Below are 16909 nucleotides of genomic sequence, written 5' to 3' on the forward strand. Positions count from 1 at the left end.
AATATTTTGAAATATTAGCAGTTAACAATAGAATTTCTATATATTTTAATGAATAAAATACTAATATGAAAAAGATAATAACTAAAAACTGAAATAAAGTCGTCAATCGTCTACTTTCATTTCAACGTCTTTTCTCTAAATAAAGAGTGCAAAAGATGGTGTTTTTCAAGGGTAAACTGATGAAGTATTGTCGAAATAAAAGGATATTCCTAACATCGTCCAATAGCGTCCAGTAAGCTTGGATTTGCAGTTCACCTAATTCGCCATCGAAGGGAAGTATCCTGACTTCTCGTTGCTTCATATAGGGGTCGCTCCTAGCGTACTCAGCCACGTTATGTTGTATGTGGTAAGAATGGTAGTTAGGTATCTCCCAGAGCTACACTTTTTTCTATACTAATCAATTGTACTGATGTTATCCAGTTCTCTAAAATAGTATATAGTAAACATTGTGTCAAGAAAAGGAACAGATTGGTTTTTGATCCTCTTTTTTAAGAGTAAATTGAATGTGGGGGTCATAGTTATTGAAAATGTCTAAGAGAAATGTCTTTTCTTTTAAGAACAAATATTATAAACAAATTTTTGGCACTCCTATTGAAGCTAGTATCTCCCCAATTCTGGCTACATGTGTAATACACGATCTGTTGGATATGGTTCTCCAGGTTGTTCCTTTTAACGTTCCTTTTATTAAGAAGTATGTTGATGACATTATTATGTCCTGTCCACTAGGTTCAGAGACTGAGCTCTTAGACATTTTCAATAGCTATGACCTCCACATTTAATTTGCTCTTAAAAAAGAGGATCAAAACCAATCAGTTGCTTTTCATGGCAGCAATGTTCACTAGAGAACTGGATAACATCATTACAATTGATTGGTATAGAAAAAAGTGTGGCTCTGGGAGATAAATCAACTACCATTATTACCACAAGTCAAGCATGAAAATTAATCTAGTGAAACAAATTACCACGACTTATTACCAAGAGTTTGTAAACTGGATGACCTTGTTTATAGAAAAAAGAATCTCAACATCCTTTTACAATTGTTCCTAGATAATTCTTACCCCGAACCTTACTCCTTAGGTTCTATGAAAGTTAGCTCCATTTTCTTAACACCTCGACAACTAACGTCAATTAGTGTATTTTTAGAGATATTTTAAAGATATTTGTATTTTTATAGAGATATTTTGAAAAGAAACCTCTACACCTGGTATGTTGATTACAAAAATAGCTTTTGATCGAATCAAACATCAAAAGAAATTCTCGGACAAATGCAATTGAACGTATTAAAATCTCAGTGGCTACAATCAAACAAACAATGGTAACACTAAATTGGTAAACATTAAACTAGGAGTACTCCAAGAATGTGTTGTCCCCAATTCTTGTTTATGTATATGCTGAATATATAATCCGATCTTCGGTAGAAGAACGTCCGGAGGGAGCCAAAATCGATAGCATTGTGATAAACAACATAAGTATGCAGATGATACGGTGATCATAGCAGAAAATAAGGAACAGCTCCAGATATTAATGAATATACTCACAGAGGAGTACCGCTCAAATTGATTGAAATCGCCACACCACGAGTCATCAATCAGCGAATCGCGTCCACTGCTGGACATAGGCCCCCCTCAGTTCTTTCCAGTGTTCTCTACACTGGGCCGCTTGTAGCCAGTTTCCCGCTACACGTTTTATATCATCGGTCCATCTAGTCGGAGGTCGTCCTCGGCTTCTTTTATAGTTTCTGGGCCTCCGTTCCATAATAGGTCTTGTCCACCGTCCATCTTGTGTTCTGGCTAAGTGCCCTGCACCGTTCCACTTAAGTGTCGTGGTTTTTTCGATGACGTCTTGAACTCCTGATCTTTGCCTGATTTGTTGGTTTGATATGTGGTCTTGAAGGCTCACGTTCAGCATTGCACGTTCCATGGCTCGTTGTGTAACTCTGAGTTTATTCGTAGATTTTTGCGTGAGTGTAAAAGTCTCTGCTCCATAAGTTTGTACAGGCAAAACACATTGGTTATAAACCTTTCGCTAATAAGTGTCTGTTGTATGGTATTATTGTCTATAGTTATATTTCCACTAATTACGAGATTGGTCATAAGTTTAGTTTTCTCAAAGTTTATCTTTAATCCTGCTCTTTCAGACAGACTTTTAAGCGAATGTATCATAGAAACTGTATCCGGTAAGTTATCTGCGATTAATACAACATCATCTGCAAACCTTAGATGATTTAATCTTTCTCCATCTATATTGATGCCCATATCTTGCCATTGAGTGTTCTTAAATATTGACTCTAGAGCTGCCGTGAACAATTTTGGTGAAATACTTTCTCCTTGTCTAACTCCTCGACCTAAGCTGAAGCTTTTTCTGTGTCTTTGTGTAGTCGTATACTTGACGTAGCGTTCTTGTAGATGTTTTTGATTAGTGTCGTGTACCTGTAATCTATTCGGCTTTGATTTAGGGCTTCCAGTACTGTTTCAAACTCTACAGAATCAAAAGCCTTCCCGTAATCGACAAATGCAAGAACCAGTGGTATGTTGTACTCGATGCACTTTTCTATTAAGATCTTTATGGTATGCAAATGGTCATTTGTGCCATATCCTGCCCTGAAGCCTGCCTGTTCCTTGAGCTGATAGAAATCAAGTTTAGGTGTTAGTCTCTTTGTTAAGATTTTCATAAAGACTTTGTACATATGTGTCAAGAGGCTGATGGGTCTATAATTTTCTAATTTAGTAATATCGCCTTTTTTATGTAACAAGACTTTCACTGCATTGTTCCAGTTTTTGGAATCATAAACGCATGTAAGCATTTATTAAACAGTTCGCTTACTGATTTTAATAGAATTTCTCCTCCTGCTTTTATTGCCTCAATAACGAGTCCATCACCACCAGGCGATCGATGGTTCTTCATTTCCTTTAAAGCTGCTCATGAGCAGCTCGAGTCATGAGTCATGAACATGAGAAACACACTTTGCAACCTAAAATTGGCCATACCAATAAGATTGAGACCACTGAAATGCTATACATTTTCCTCCTTTCTATACGGCTGCGAAATATGGACAATAAGTGAAGACTGAATAAGTTGGATCACAAGAACAACCAACGCCGACGTGTTCAAAAGAATTAATACTCGCCCACATCTGTCAAAGATCTTCAAAGTTAGGAAAACCTCATATTTTTCGACATATAATGTGCCACAAGATATACGAACAACTACAGATAATTATTGAGGGAAAAATTGAAGGAGAACGTAGTATAGGAAGAAAGAAGAAATCATGGCTAAAGAATATAAGAGACCGGACCAGAACTGAACGAAACACTCCAAGCCCATAATAGACATAGACAAGAGTTTGCCATATTTTTCGCCACCTTAATAGAGATGCTACGTAGGAGGAGGAGTACTCTAGATGTACAAACTCTCAGGCAATGTATGCGTGGTAGTAGTTTGTATATCTCTATCGCCCGTTTCAAATCGAAGGAAAAGATCTTCCTTTCTTTACAAAAAGCAGATTTAAGGCAATATAATAGGTGATAATGATATTGGCAAATTAAAGTAACACCTAAGTAATGCTGGTAGCTGATATTATTCAACTTTGCCGCGAGTTAAAAGAATCGGCAAAATACTTCTTGCGCACTTTTGAGGCGATTACTGGTAAGAAATTACGGTCAAAGGCCGAAATACGGCAAGATATGGTATACCACATATCTTCCCAGCAATGTGACTAGTTTGTAACTTACCCATTAGTGAGTAAACCAAAAGAAATCGACTGAATCTCCCTCTATATCAATATAACGGATATTTACACACAAAAACAAACATTAGCATGTTTATATAGCTAGTTTTTTGTCACTGGGGTTATTCCCCGGCAAATTCCGCAAAAATGTTGCCAATTAACGCACTCTATGAAGCCGTCTTCTCGTAATATATTCCGAGTAGACAAAAAACAAAACTGGAAAATTTTCGGAAAACCCAAATCAATCTCGTCTCGAAAGAAGCAAAGCTATATAAGCGTATAATGCACCAACCGAACCAGTCGTACAAGAAGTGGCCATCAGTGAAGATGAGACCAAGGTCAAGTTCAACGTTGTTTGCATTGTTGATTTTTGTTAGTGTTAAGGCCGAATTCTCGCCTTTCGATATTGTGGACGAATATGTCAAGCAATTCCGATCGGGTATTGGAAATTTGTGCAAGTGGTCTGATAACTACAGTTATCAGGAGAGAAATTATGATAAGTCGGAATTCAATGCGACCTTGGCATTAGGAGGTAGGTTTTTTTGGTAAAGGCATGACCGAAATATATAAAATCATTCATTTTAGTGCATAAAATTTACATATACTTGAAATCTGTGAATTTATCAAAACCAGTATTACATAATGAACGTGAATACGAAGGAAATGTTTAAAATTCTCGACTTGATAGTGAAAAAATTTATTTCTCAATATACTCTTTAGTTCAATGCACTTGGTCCTACGTTTTCCGAATATCTTAATCGTTATCGGATATTATATCTTAATATTAAATCAGGGAAGTATGATTTTGGAATGTCTTTAAAATATATATTTATAGCTGATAAGAGTTGTTAATTTAACAGAAAAGTTTTTCAATCACATTTTTTTATATTTTCAAATAGATAAATCAAAAGACGTTAGATCGCTAGAAAAGGGAGAATGTTGCAACAATACATACTTCAAATCGCACCATTTTCTAATTGTTACAACACCTTTGTAAGCGGTTGCATTTTTCCAGTAAGGAATGATTTGTTCGCTAGCAAACAGACCTTGTCTGTCTAATATTTTCATCTAGGTAGACAAGGAAATCTGCTGAAGTATTTTTCCCTAACTGTGTAACCGTTTGGGAAGCGGTTAATTAAGAAAATACCTTTGTATTGATAAACATACTAGCCATATTATTTTAATCATTACTTCTTGTACTCTTGTTATACTTAATTCATATAGTGAACATAAAGTAGTAAACAACGTTTCATTGATCGTAGTAAATCGGAAGGAAAAAATTAGTCGAATTCTTCATTACGTGGCACCAATATTACCGAAAAAAGTCCATTTCTCATTTTTATCGTCGTTGGTATAGGACAATGGTATATATCTTCCTTTTTTCTTCAGCAGTTTTAGTTTTTGGCCCTCTTACATATGAATACTATTCAATCGATATAGAAGAGATATTTTTAATAATTACTCATATATTTTTGTTAACTTTGAATGAATTTTTAGTTGGTGATAAACCATCCAAAACATAAAATTTGTGTCAGAATGGTATTTAATCTATTTTATGCATTTGATAATAAATACAGAATACGCTTAATCTGAACAACTACACAGAATTATCAACATCGTGTCACATTTACATTGGGTATTTCTTTTTGCAACAAGTGACCCTACAAAATAAAATATCAATTTCATCTGTAGCATTGCCATCTATAAGCTATGCCTAAAACTTTTCGGCTTACCCTCTTACAAAACAAATAAAAAATATGTAGTTATAACAACATTTATATACAATTTCTGCTTCGACTTCGTAAGTGACTAAATTTGTTGCTGTTGGATGTTTAAGTTAGCCGAAAACGGTTTTACGGTGGCCAATTTTTTCGTACCAGGTTATATTGTTGAGGATGAGGATGATGCAAGGTGTATGGTCAAAAAATTGGATGAAGAGTATAAGGCTTGGGGTTTGACTATTAATATGGAAAAATCGTATATATGGTTATTGGAGAAACCGATCAAAATAATCTAGTGTTAAGGTTAACCTACTGTGAAATTAACTTAACGTCCAAATTATTATATTTTTTTAATTTCTAAATTTTATTTATATGTACATAATTATCATTAATAGTGTTCTTAATATGGAAATATTCACGGAATTGTTTTATATATTTGCATTTTTAAATTTTAACCCGTCTTATAAATAGATAACTGGGTGTTACAGTATTTTTATTAGAAATTATGGTATTTTTACAGGAATTTTAAAAAATAGTATAATGTCTTACGACCCTTAAAACCTTTTTTTCAAAAATTCACCGAGGCTTTGTTTATAAACATTAAGAAATTAAAAAAGCACCATTTAAAAGAGTAAAAGTTCAAGTTTTGACAAAAAAATTCAAAATTATTTCTTTAAAAATGATGCCATAATGTCCATGATGCGCCAAAAACTGAATTCGTAAATTTAAATTTATAAAAGTCGCAATATCTCCGGTTCTAATAAACGAAAATTGATGTTTTTATTAATTTGGGGTATCTCCTCTGGGGATTAACATGTATAGATTTGATTTTCAAATAAAAAATGATTTTTTTGTAAAATGTATTGTTAAAAGATATTATTTATAACTATAATACATTAATATTTAAGTTACCTATTATTTCATAACTTTTTCTACTAATAAATTTTGCAAAATAAATATTTATTGTAAATTTTTTTAAAAAATTACTCAGTTACATAAGCAAATAACTACTTGAATTTTTATAATCAATGCAACGGAGTACTCCAAATTTAAAAAAAATTAATTTTCGTGGATTAAAACCGTTTTGTAAAGTCACAAAGGCTAAACTGGCTTGGTCACCTAGAAAGAATGCCAGATAATCGAGCTGTAAAAGTAGTCCAGAGATGGAAGCCCCAAGGAAACAGAACAAGAGGAAGGCCCCGTAAAAGATGGATAGACGACGTAGAGAGGGATCTTAAAACCATGAACATCAGGCAGTGGCGAAGGAAAGTATCCGACAGGGCAGAATGGAAGAACATTGTTAAGCAGGCCAAGACTCACAAAGGGTTGTAGCGCCATTAGAAGAAGAAGAAGAAGAAGAAGAACCGGAGAGATTACAACTTTTATAAATTTGAAGTTATGAATTCAGTTTTTAAAATAGTAAAATCGAGAAACGGAAAAAAGCGCTAACTCGAGTTCTAAGGGTAGTAGGACATTGTAATTTTTTGAAGCGAAGATTCTATACTGGCGTTGTATTAATTTTTTCTCTATAGTAAAATACTGAGGTATACAAACTAGAGTCACAAAAGAACGATTCTTGACTATTCTCGATAAATTCGTTTTTTGTCATCATTTATTTATTATAATCAGGTTTAAATTAAAAACTGTATAAACAAGAATGCCAAACAATATTGAATCATCATAAATTTTTATGACACTTCTCATTTTAAAATAATTTCATATAAATACATTTTTTTTAATATCTTATTTAGTTTATATAAAAATTAAAGTTAAATACTAGCAAATGACATGTATTTATATTTTTTTCCATAGCTAATGTTAAAGTGTTGTTATAACAACTGTTTTGAGTAGATAAAGTATCACTTTAACCGCAAGGGTGGATAAAGTGACACTTTAACAGCAAGAGTAGATAAAATGTTTTAACTTTTTTTTATTCAATAAAATTTACAAAGTTAAACACATTAAGGATTAAAAACAACTGAAATTTTACAATTAACATTATTAGAAATATCTATTTTTGGACCATCACAACTTGTACTCGTTTGCTTAAACACTTGATTCCAGGTACTGGATTGATTTTCTGGTCCGCCAAGTATACACTTGGATACAGCAATCTTATTGCTTATTGACTCTTCAATGTAAGATTCTGCAACAGATGATATTCCGTCCAGTTCGTATTTATTCACTTTGTACACAAAACGCAACAATATTCTCCGCAAAAACCAAAACGTAACATTTGTTTGGCAGAGTAATTCACATCCCTAGCAACGGAGCAACACAATTGCGATTTTTATGCTAAAAATTACAATTTTCTTTGAAATTCTATTTTTAACCTGAACTTGAAGTCTTCCTATAGAAAAAAATGTTGTATTGCACACGACACGATAGAATCGCATTATCTTCTCGAGCATAATTAGCGTCTCGACTAACGTCTCGACGCTAAAAAACGCTCTCGAAGATAAAGTACAATTTTATCGTATTGTAGTACAATTTATCTACAAGAAATAACTATTATTATTAATTTAGTATTTCGTTTGAATTTGACACTTTTGACAGGTATGTCAGAAGTAAACAACGTATGCTTTGTTAATACGTTAGCAGGTGGCGTTAGGAGCAAACATAATGATTTATTGAATTATTATAACATAATAATTTAAAGAATATAAAAAGAAAAGTATTTTTGAAGTGTGCAAACATTTATTTCCTAGCTGAGCGCTTTCAGCTTACAATGCCATCTTCACAGCTAGACAGAATTACAGAATTAAAAGACATTAAAAAATTTGGTTGTGGTACGAGTGGAAGAACCCGCAGATTTTTTGGAGTTGAAGCAGCAGATAGAATGGGGGAAATCTAATGCCAGCCTTTTAAATGATTCCTCAAAGGTGACAATTGACATAAATGTCATTGGAAAATTAAGACTATTAAATTATTAAAAAAATTATGAATTAAAATTCATAATGAACCCAGAAATTTATCGAAGACTGTCTAAATTAAGTTTTTTAAATCTTGGTTTTGCATAGCATCATAATGAATGTTGAAAATTGACTGAAGATCAAATTAGGTTCAATCGAAAAGTTATCCCCAAAACAAATTATTTAAATATAAAGATGAAAGTAAGTAATGTTTTTAAGTATGATACTTAAGTGTATTAAAAAATTAAAAAAATTAAAAAATATTAAAAAAGTGTATTAATAAAATGTTAAATCAAAAACTACACAAGAAAGCCCTGAACTTAGTATTTCCAACACCAGAGAAAAAACCCAATACCTTCTGCTCGATTACATATACAGGCAAAATATCAACAAAAATAGCCAAATACATAAAAAAGAAAGGAATAACACCAGCTTTCAGAACAAATAACAACCTAGGCAAATATATTAAAAACAACAAGAGCCAACATAAAAAACACTTACACAGTGGTGTGTACAAACTTAAATGTGGCGACTGCCCAAAAACTTACATTGGTCAGACAGGTAGAAATTTTAATAAACGAATAGCAGAACATAAAAGGGCTTTCAATAATAGAAAAACAGATTCTACATACGCACTTCACCTTCTAGATTATAATCATTCTTTTAATGACGAATTTAAAATTCTCCACATTCAAAATAAAGGCCTTAAGCTATCTTTGTTAGAATCTATGGAAATCAACAAATTAAAAAACACAGATATAATTCTGAATGACCAGCTTGAGACAAACAGTTCTCCCCTCCTCAACCTATTTCATTAGAGACTATAAAGTGTAAACCCATACCAAAAACAGATCACTTGAGAAAGGCAATCAGCCGAAACAGCTGTAGTGACAAGAATTTAAAATAAATTTTGTGGAAGTTTGAAAACAAAGTTTTCAGTGTTTTATTGTTACATAAAATGAATTTCCATCAAGTAACGGTCGAATCCATCAATTATTAAAAAATTGTATCTATATATATATATACCCGGTATTTAGGCGGCACCCGCCCTTCCGGTAGGGATCTATGGAGGAGTATCACCGAGCCGCAAGCCCTTATCTCTTGCCGTACTGCTCCACCATAGGCCGATCAGATACCAGCATATTCTAGACTAAGCCGCAGATTCATTTAGAATTTTAAACTGCTGCGTTAGCCTTTTTGTTTTCTGTTCACCGAGCTGGGGATTTGAACTGACATCTCTCGCATTGAAGCGAAGGAGAAGCCAGCCGCCCAGCCCGCTTGGCTATCCGATCGACAAAAAAAAAATTGTATCTCTTACTTGGAATTGTAAGAATTTTAAGTAAAAATTGAAAATATATTATCATATATCATGTCATATGAAAGTATTGTTAAGTTATATAAAGATGCAAAACAGTTTACCTTTTTTACATCCGGGCTTTCCTCTAAAACCCTGCACGTATAGGAGGAAAAACGGAAAAAAATCGATTTACCAAGAATCTGTACGCCATAGAAAATAATTATTCAAATAAAAAATTTGGCTAAGATAATTTTGGCAAAAACGTTTATTAACATTTTTTGGGTAGAATAAACCGTTCTCTCAGAAAAACCGATTGAAGCGTTCAGGGATTTTAAATGTCAGTACGCGCGCGAAATCAATGCTCAATAAAATAAATTTGTATCAGCTCGACGGTAAAAATTCAATATCTTTTGATTCGAGTATCCTATCGACAAAAATCAAGATGCGTTTTAATCAATTTTTGTATTTTGCCGTAAATAAACTCAGTTTTTATAAAGGTGTTAAATGAATAAACGTGGCGCGATTTTTGCCATTTTTAATGATTCTCACTAGATCAATACAAAGTATCTCTTTCATTGACCGGCCACTAAGGAGTGACCCATAACAAGAACATTTTAGTTTTGAGTTTTGGCAACAAATGTTAGGCATTGAAAATATGCTTAAAAAAGCTAAATTTAAACTTTCACATTATAATCTAAAACGTTTAAAACTTCTCTTTTTTTAATTACACTACTACGTTTTTCAAAAGTAATCAACTTCTGCTATAAATTACACCCAAAACAGTCTTCTTGGAGGCATTTCCCATGACGTGCGATAATTTGTAATGTAAATTTTAAATTTAAATAAAATTTCATGTTATATGTTTTAAAGACGTCTCTAACAATGTAAATTTCACTACGACCGGTCAATAAAAGTAAAAAATTTTATTGACCTCAAGAAAATCATAAAAAATGGCAAAAATCGCGCAAAATTTATTTATTGAACAGCTTTATAGAAACTGACTCCATTTGCAGCAAAATACAAAAATTGCATACGAAAGCTGCACTCTTCACCAAAGAGTGTAGCTCTAGAGGTCCAAAAATTGATATTCTCGGCAAAATTCAGCTTGTTCGTATGATTTTTAGGGGTCAAATCGCTGACGGCTGGACTAGTACCTATATACAGATTTTGTCCCTATTATCACACGAAATTAAAGTTTTTGGCCATTTTTATAAAAGTTATTAATAATTTTCAAAAAATCGACTTTTGAAACTATTTTTGCAATAACTAAACAAATTAACAAAAGTAACTTTACAAACTCTTATCTTAAAGGATTTTCCATGCTTTTTCAGTAAAATTGTGTCACTTTTCCATATAATTTACAGGTCTTTACATTTAGTACTTAAATCAAATATCGATCTTACATTGTTTATAAGTAAAGAATGAGTTCTAATCTTTTGTATATTTTGTTTATTGCACATTGTTATCACCAAATATATCAAACGCAGTTGTTAGGTACCTGTATCAAAGAGGGCTACGAAAAATGCTTTTTAGTTGCTAATTTCTCTGGTCTATTATTATCTTAAGTCCAGCCTTAACTTAAAACATATTTGATACTTTTCCTCTTATTTTCATTGGCCTTTAATTTTTAAGAGAAATATTTAATCCACCACTCATATATTCTTTCTGAAGACAATTTGATACTCTCTTACTATCTCATTCATCATCTTGTTCTGTTTAAATCTGATACTGAGGAATCACTTTTATTAACATTTTTTATATTGTAATTTCTTCACTACAGTTGTATACATCCATATTCAATACATTTAATAGCGATTACCATACCCGACCTTATTTATAAATTATGTTATTCTTTACAGGTGCTGAAGAGTACGACTTCATCATAGTAGGAGGAGGAACTGCTGGTTTGACGCTTGCCCACAGACTATCAGAAGAACCAAGATGGCGGACTCTAGTTCTGGAAGCCGGAGGTTTAGAGACTACCGTCACTGAAGTACCGGCTATGCAACCTCAACTGCAAACAACAGCGTATACTTGGGGATACAAAACATGCGCCCAGAAGCATGCTTGTTTAGGTAAAATCAAATTGAAATATAAGTTCAATATTATTATGTAATTGCATCTATTTTTAGGTTCAGTTGGCAACATGTGTTCTGTGGTAAAAGGAAAAGCTGTAGGAGGGGACACAGCAATCAATGACATGTTGTATACGAGAGGACATCCACGAGACTACGATCTTTGGGCAGATACTGGGATGAAGGGATGGTGTTGGGACAATGTTCTGCCATATTTCAAAAACATGGAAGACGCTTGTGTGGAAGATATGGATAGAAAGTTCCGTCATTACGGTAATAATCATACTTTTCGTAAATCCTCCAAGAATAATAACGTTATATATTTTTCACTATAGGTGGTCCAATTCATCTGGAAAATCTCTATCCTAGTGATCCAATCTTAGCAGAACATTTCCTGAAAGCTGGCTTAGAAAGCGGATTGGAACGTATCGACTACAACGGCAAAGAACACCTTGGTCTGGGATTACCTCAGGTAATTACCAAGCATGGCAAACGCCACAGTGTTGCCAAGGCCTACCTCAAGCCTATTAAAGATAGAAAAAATTTGGAGCTTTCCCCCTACAGTCAAGTTATTGAGGTTCTCGTCAGTCCGATTACCAAGGAGGCCCATGGTGTTACTTATGTACACGATGGGAAAGTTTTTATAGCAAAGGCCACCAAGGAAGTTATTTTAGCAGCGGGTGCTATTAATACTCCACAACTTCTTATGTTGTCTGGTAAGTATATACATATTAGTTCAATTTTTCATCTACTTTCAGGAGTTCTGTACAATTTTTCTATAACACGTTTTACATTTACGTTTTAATTTTCGCTATCGTTTTTATTCTCTCTATATAATATTTTATCTATTCTTGTTACTGAGCCTCCAAATCTTTCCAAAGTAAACAACATTTATTAGTTCTTAATTATGTTAGGTCTTCCATGTCACCTCTACATTCTTACTTCCCCTGTATGGGTTTATTTGTATTTCTGTTACAGCTAGATATTAACACTTATATTCCTTAAGCTTGAAAGCGCCAAAAAACTATTCCGTTCTTAATTTCTACCACAAAAATAATCTTTATCTGTTGATGCCATATATCATCTTTCATGTATACAAATAATTGAATCTTTTCCTGTTTTAGGTATTGGTCGAAAATCAGATCTAGAACACTTCGGAATCCATCCAGTTGCAGATCTGGCGGTGGGAAAGAGCCTCAAGGATCAGGTTTCCTTTGTTGGTCTTAATTTTGTCTACGATCCACTACACGAAAAACACGCCATACAACACGGTATTCTAACAGTCCAAACCGACTTGTCGTCGCAGTCTGTTGGAGAGGGCCAGTCTAGCAAAAATGAAGGCCGTCCTCAAATTAAAGAAGACCATCATCACGTGAAAGAAGAGCATCATCATGAGAAAGAAGAGCATCATCATGAGAAAGAAGAGCATCATCATGATAAAGAAGACCATCATCACGTTAAAGAAGATAATCATCATGATAAAGGAGATCATTATCACAAAGAAGATTACCATCAGGTTAAAGAAGAACATCATCACAAAGAAGATTACCATAACGTTAAAGAAGATACTCACCATCACCCAGACAGTTATCACCACGTTAAGGACCCTGCTATTGAACTAGTCAATGTCTTGGAAATAAAAGAAAAACGACCACCTATCAATCTCGACATCAGATACGAGACCAAAGACCACACCTTTATCCCACAGATAGGTGTAAGTTACGAGCAAGAATTACTGCAAAGGAAAGAAGAAACTATTAAACAAGAATCAGAAATGCATTGGGTAAACGATCACTCTGACGAAGATATCATAAAGTATTTGAGATATGGTAAGGGGCCTCTCAGTACTACCGGTCTTCAGTTGATCGGTTACGTCAAAACCGAATTCTCCAGAGACAAGACTGACTACCCCGACGTTCAGCTGTTGATTAAGAAAACTCATCCCAAAGGAGGTGAGATATTAGTGATACTAATTAATGACAATATTTCATTCTTATCCAAAATGTTACTCATTATTCTATAATATATTTTAGGTTGTTACCACTTTAATGGAGCAAACCTAAGAAAAGACCTCAAAGATATCTTCTGCAAACCTTACGAAGGCTTCAACGTTGAAATAGTTCTCCTACATCCAAAATCGAAAGGTTTTATAAAGCTAAATGATGTCGATCCATATCATCAACCGTACATAAACCCTATGGCCCTCTCAGACGAAGATGAGTATGACGTGAGTACTCTAATGGCCGGCATACGAAAAGTTCTGAACATGATGAACGGACCAGCTATGCAGAAACTAGGAGTTAAGTTGGTGAAGGAGAAGATTCCGAATGTGATCAAGCTATCTTCAACGATGAGTATTGGAAATGTGCCATCAAGTAAGTTTAACTCTATATCATTTTTCCGAGAATTTTCTATATCTATCTTCTTCCTCTTTTTCGTTAATAAGGCTCTACAGTACGTTTTCAAATTAACTGCAGAGTTAACTGTACCTTCGATTGCCTCGTTTGTTAATTTGACCAGGTCTCAAGTTGCAAATAAATTTAGTTCTCAATATAGTCTCTTTTTAGCTCAATACACGTAGCCCAACATTTCTCCAATGAGGCGATTTCGTCTCTAGAATGATATCATCTCTTTATTTGAGTAAAGCGTGTTTTACTTACTAATTTCTTAAGATATGGGAATAGACAAACGGCAAAAGTAGTCAAATCTGGTGAATAGTTAATGTTCCGACGGTTCATTCTTTAAATATCCCTATTTTCTCATTGAAAATGCTCCTTAGTGAGAAAAAACCTGGGAAAACCAAGTATTTTTTGTAAATCAAGCCTTTTCTCTCTATTTTTTTTCTTCTAAATAGTCAAAAAGATATGTAGAGAATTTAAATAATCCATTTGGAGTCTCAAGGATACTACTTACAACCTTTTCAACCAATGCAACGGTTTACTCTCTGGGTAGATACCAGTTTTCTATCGTTTTAACGCCTTCCAGTCTTCTACTCATCCATCGACAGACTTGATTCACTCACGAAATCTAATAAAAAAACGCAGGTCCGATGTACATTTTATATTGATTCGTTTGAAATTTTTTCTGGACGGTGTGTGGTACGAACCAGTTCGCAAGTGAGTTTTGTCAACTCGCTGAGCTGCATCGCATCTATATTCCTCCAAAAATGGTATAAACATGGTTGAGAAAAATGAAAAAAAATTCGACTACCTTCGACACTTTATTCAAACCTTTCTCAAACTGAGTTTTATTTGTTAAATTAACTGTTATTTTTTTCTTAAACGCCTATAAACTTTATATATCTCACACATTTACGAATCAAAAAGTAGTTTATTTTTTATTTTGTCTCGAATTAAAGATCTAATCTAATTTGGTTTTCAGATATATGTCTGTGGTCCGAGGACAAGTAACAGGTACAGCTAAGATGGGTATTGTAACCCAGAAAGACGCAGTAGTGGATGAGGATCTTAAAGTTTACGGAGTAAACAAGTTAAGAGTTGCTGATGCTAGTGTTATTCCAGTTAGTATCACAGGTAACCTGATGGCTCCAGAAATTATGATAGCAGAAAAAGCTGCCGAAATTGTCAAGAAGTGTTACATGGTTTAGACAATGGATTTTAGTACTCTAATAGTAAAATTCGTTAACTTTTATTTAAAGTTGATGTTCCCAGACTGATCAGATATCCACTAGGATTTAATAAAATGTAATAAATAAGTACGGAGATGTACCGAGTAATGTTTTTTGATGTATAAACTTCATATCTATTTAAAAGTTTGGTAGAACACTACCGTACTACCCTACTGTTACATGTACTGTCACTACATGATAGTTAAGTAATAAAGTATTCTTGAATTTCTACCTTTGTGTAATTACTAAATTAATAAAAAATTTAAATGGCTCTTTGGTTATTTGCCCACTCTCCCATACAGGCTATTGATTATGCCCCAAAAAAAGGGCTAAAAGGAACTACGGCGTTAAAGGAGTTTTTTTGTTTCATATTGTCAATGCACCCCCAAATATAAAAAAACCGCTGAGTGCTACCATTTAAAGGAGTGCATTTTTAAGAAATGGGTTATTTAGAAACTTTTGGAAGCTACAGGTAAGAAGAAGACTTTCTACTCAAGGACTATACAGCAGTAGACAGTTACGAGTTCCCGAGTTATCTAGGCAGCTCAAGATTGATCGCCTAAATTGCTGTCTTCAACTCAAAAACTGGAACATTAAAAATGGGTAAAACGTGCTTTTTGCAGATGAAACCAGGATTTGTGAAAAATCAGATGACCGACGAATTCGTGTGCTTTAACGAGATTTAATTAAGACATTTAATTGAGACATTAACGGACAAACAAAGAGAAACGTGTAACAAATATTTTGGCAAAATCAGGGATAGAGTTTTGCGCTCGTTTCAAGCAGTTAATACAAGAATAGTAGTTCCCAGTTCGATACATCAGCTAATCAACAAGGAAATAGAAGAGGAACAAAGTGACAAGGATTTAGAAGACGAAACAAGCGACACAGAGCAAGAAATAAGTATGGCTCTTACAATCACCGAATTTTTAAATATCTCAAGCAGGGTGTTGCCCAGTGAGTTTGAGGAAGCGCAGGTAAACTGCAGTCATTTTTAGATGCATTGGAACTCCTTTAGAAAATAGCGATAGGGTATGAGGAAACAGCGATAACATTAATAAAGACAAGATTAACCATAAAGCCAGAAACCTTATAACTACAGAGGACACAATCCAAGAATAGCAGCGGCACTGAAGAGAGAACTGACAGGCGACAGTCCGAAGACGGTAACAGCTAAATTGGTGAAGAAAAGACAAGGACATAAAGATGCAGCGGTCTATGCATCTGAAGCTGAAGAATTAGCAGAACAGCTAAACTAGCGAAAAAATATACAATGGAAACTGAAGTTGCAACAATGAAACGAAACGTCAACACAGAAAAAGCTAAATTAATATTGGAAGCATGTAACTTCACAACCATGCACGAAGTAATGTCCAAATTTTTATCGATCGACGCGACAGAAGGTAGCACACAAGGAACAGTGTTAAATTATAGGACAAATTACGAAGCTAAGAGAGGATAGCACCAGTATAGGAGAGGATATCACAACAAATATGACAAGGGGAGAAGACCTACCTTTGAACAACAGAACCAAGAAAAGGGAAACCAA

General features: G+C 34.0%; 1 protein-coding gene across 1 annotated transcript; it reads left to right on the top strand.

The window, feature by feature from the left end:
* The first annotated feature begins 3994 nt into the window (after nucleotides 1–3994).
* LOC140436643 (uncharacterized) lies at nucleotides 3995–15631 on the top strand. The gene is made up of 7 exons (XM_072525639.1): nucleotides 3995–4259; nucleotides 11517–11732; nucleotides 11790–12005; nucleotides 12068–12448; nucleotides 12857–13684; nucleotides 13766–14107; nucleotides 15114–15631. Exons 1-7 carry the CDS (start codon nucleotides 4010–4012, stop codon nucleotides 15140–15142), a joined length of 2262 nt encoding a protein of 753 aa, XP_072381740.1. The 5' UTR covers nucleotides 3995–4009; the 3' UTR covers nucleotides 15143–15631.
* The last annotated feature ends 1278 nt before the right edge of the window (nucleotides 15632–16909 follow it).

The sequence above is a fragment of the Diabrotica undecimpunctata genome, chromosome 3 (genome assembly GCF_040954645.1).
Source record: "Diabrotica undecimpunctata isolate CICGRU chromosome 3, icDiaUnde3, whole genome shotgun sequence".
Taxonomy (NCBI): Eukaryota; Metazoa; Arthropoda; class Insecta; order Coleoptera; family Chrysomelidae; genus Diabrotica; species Diabrotica undecimpunctata.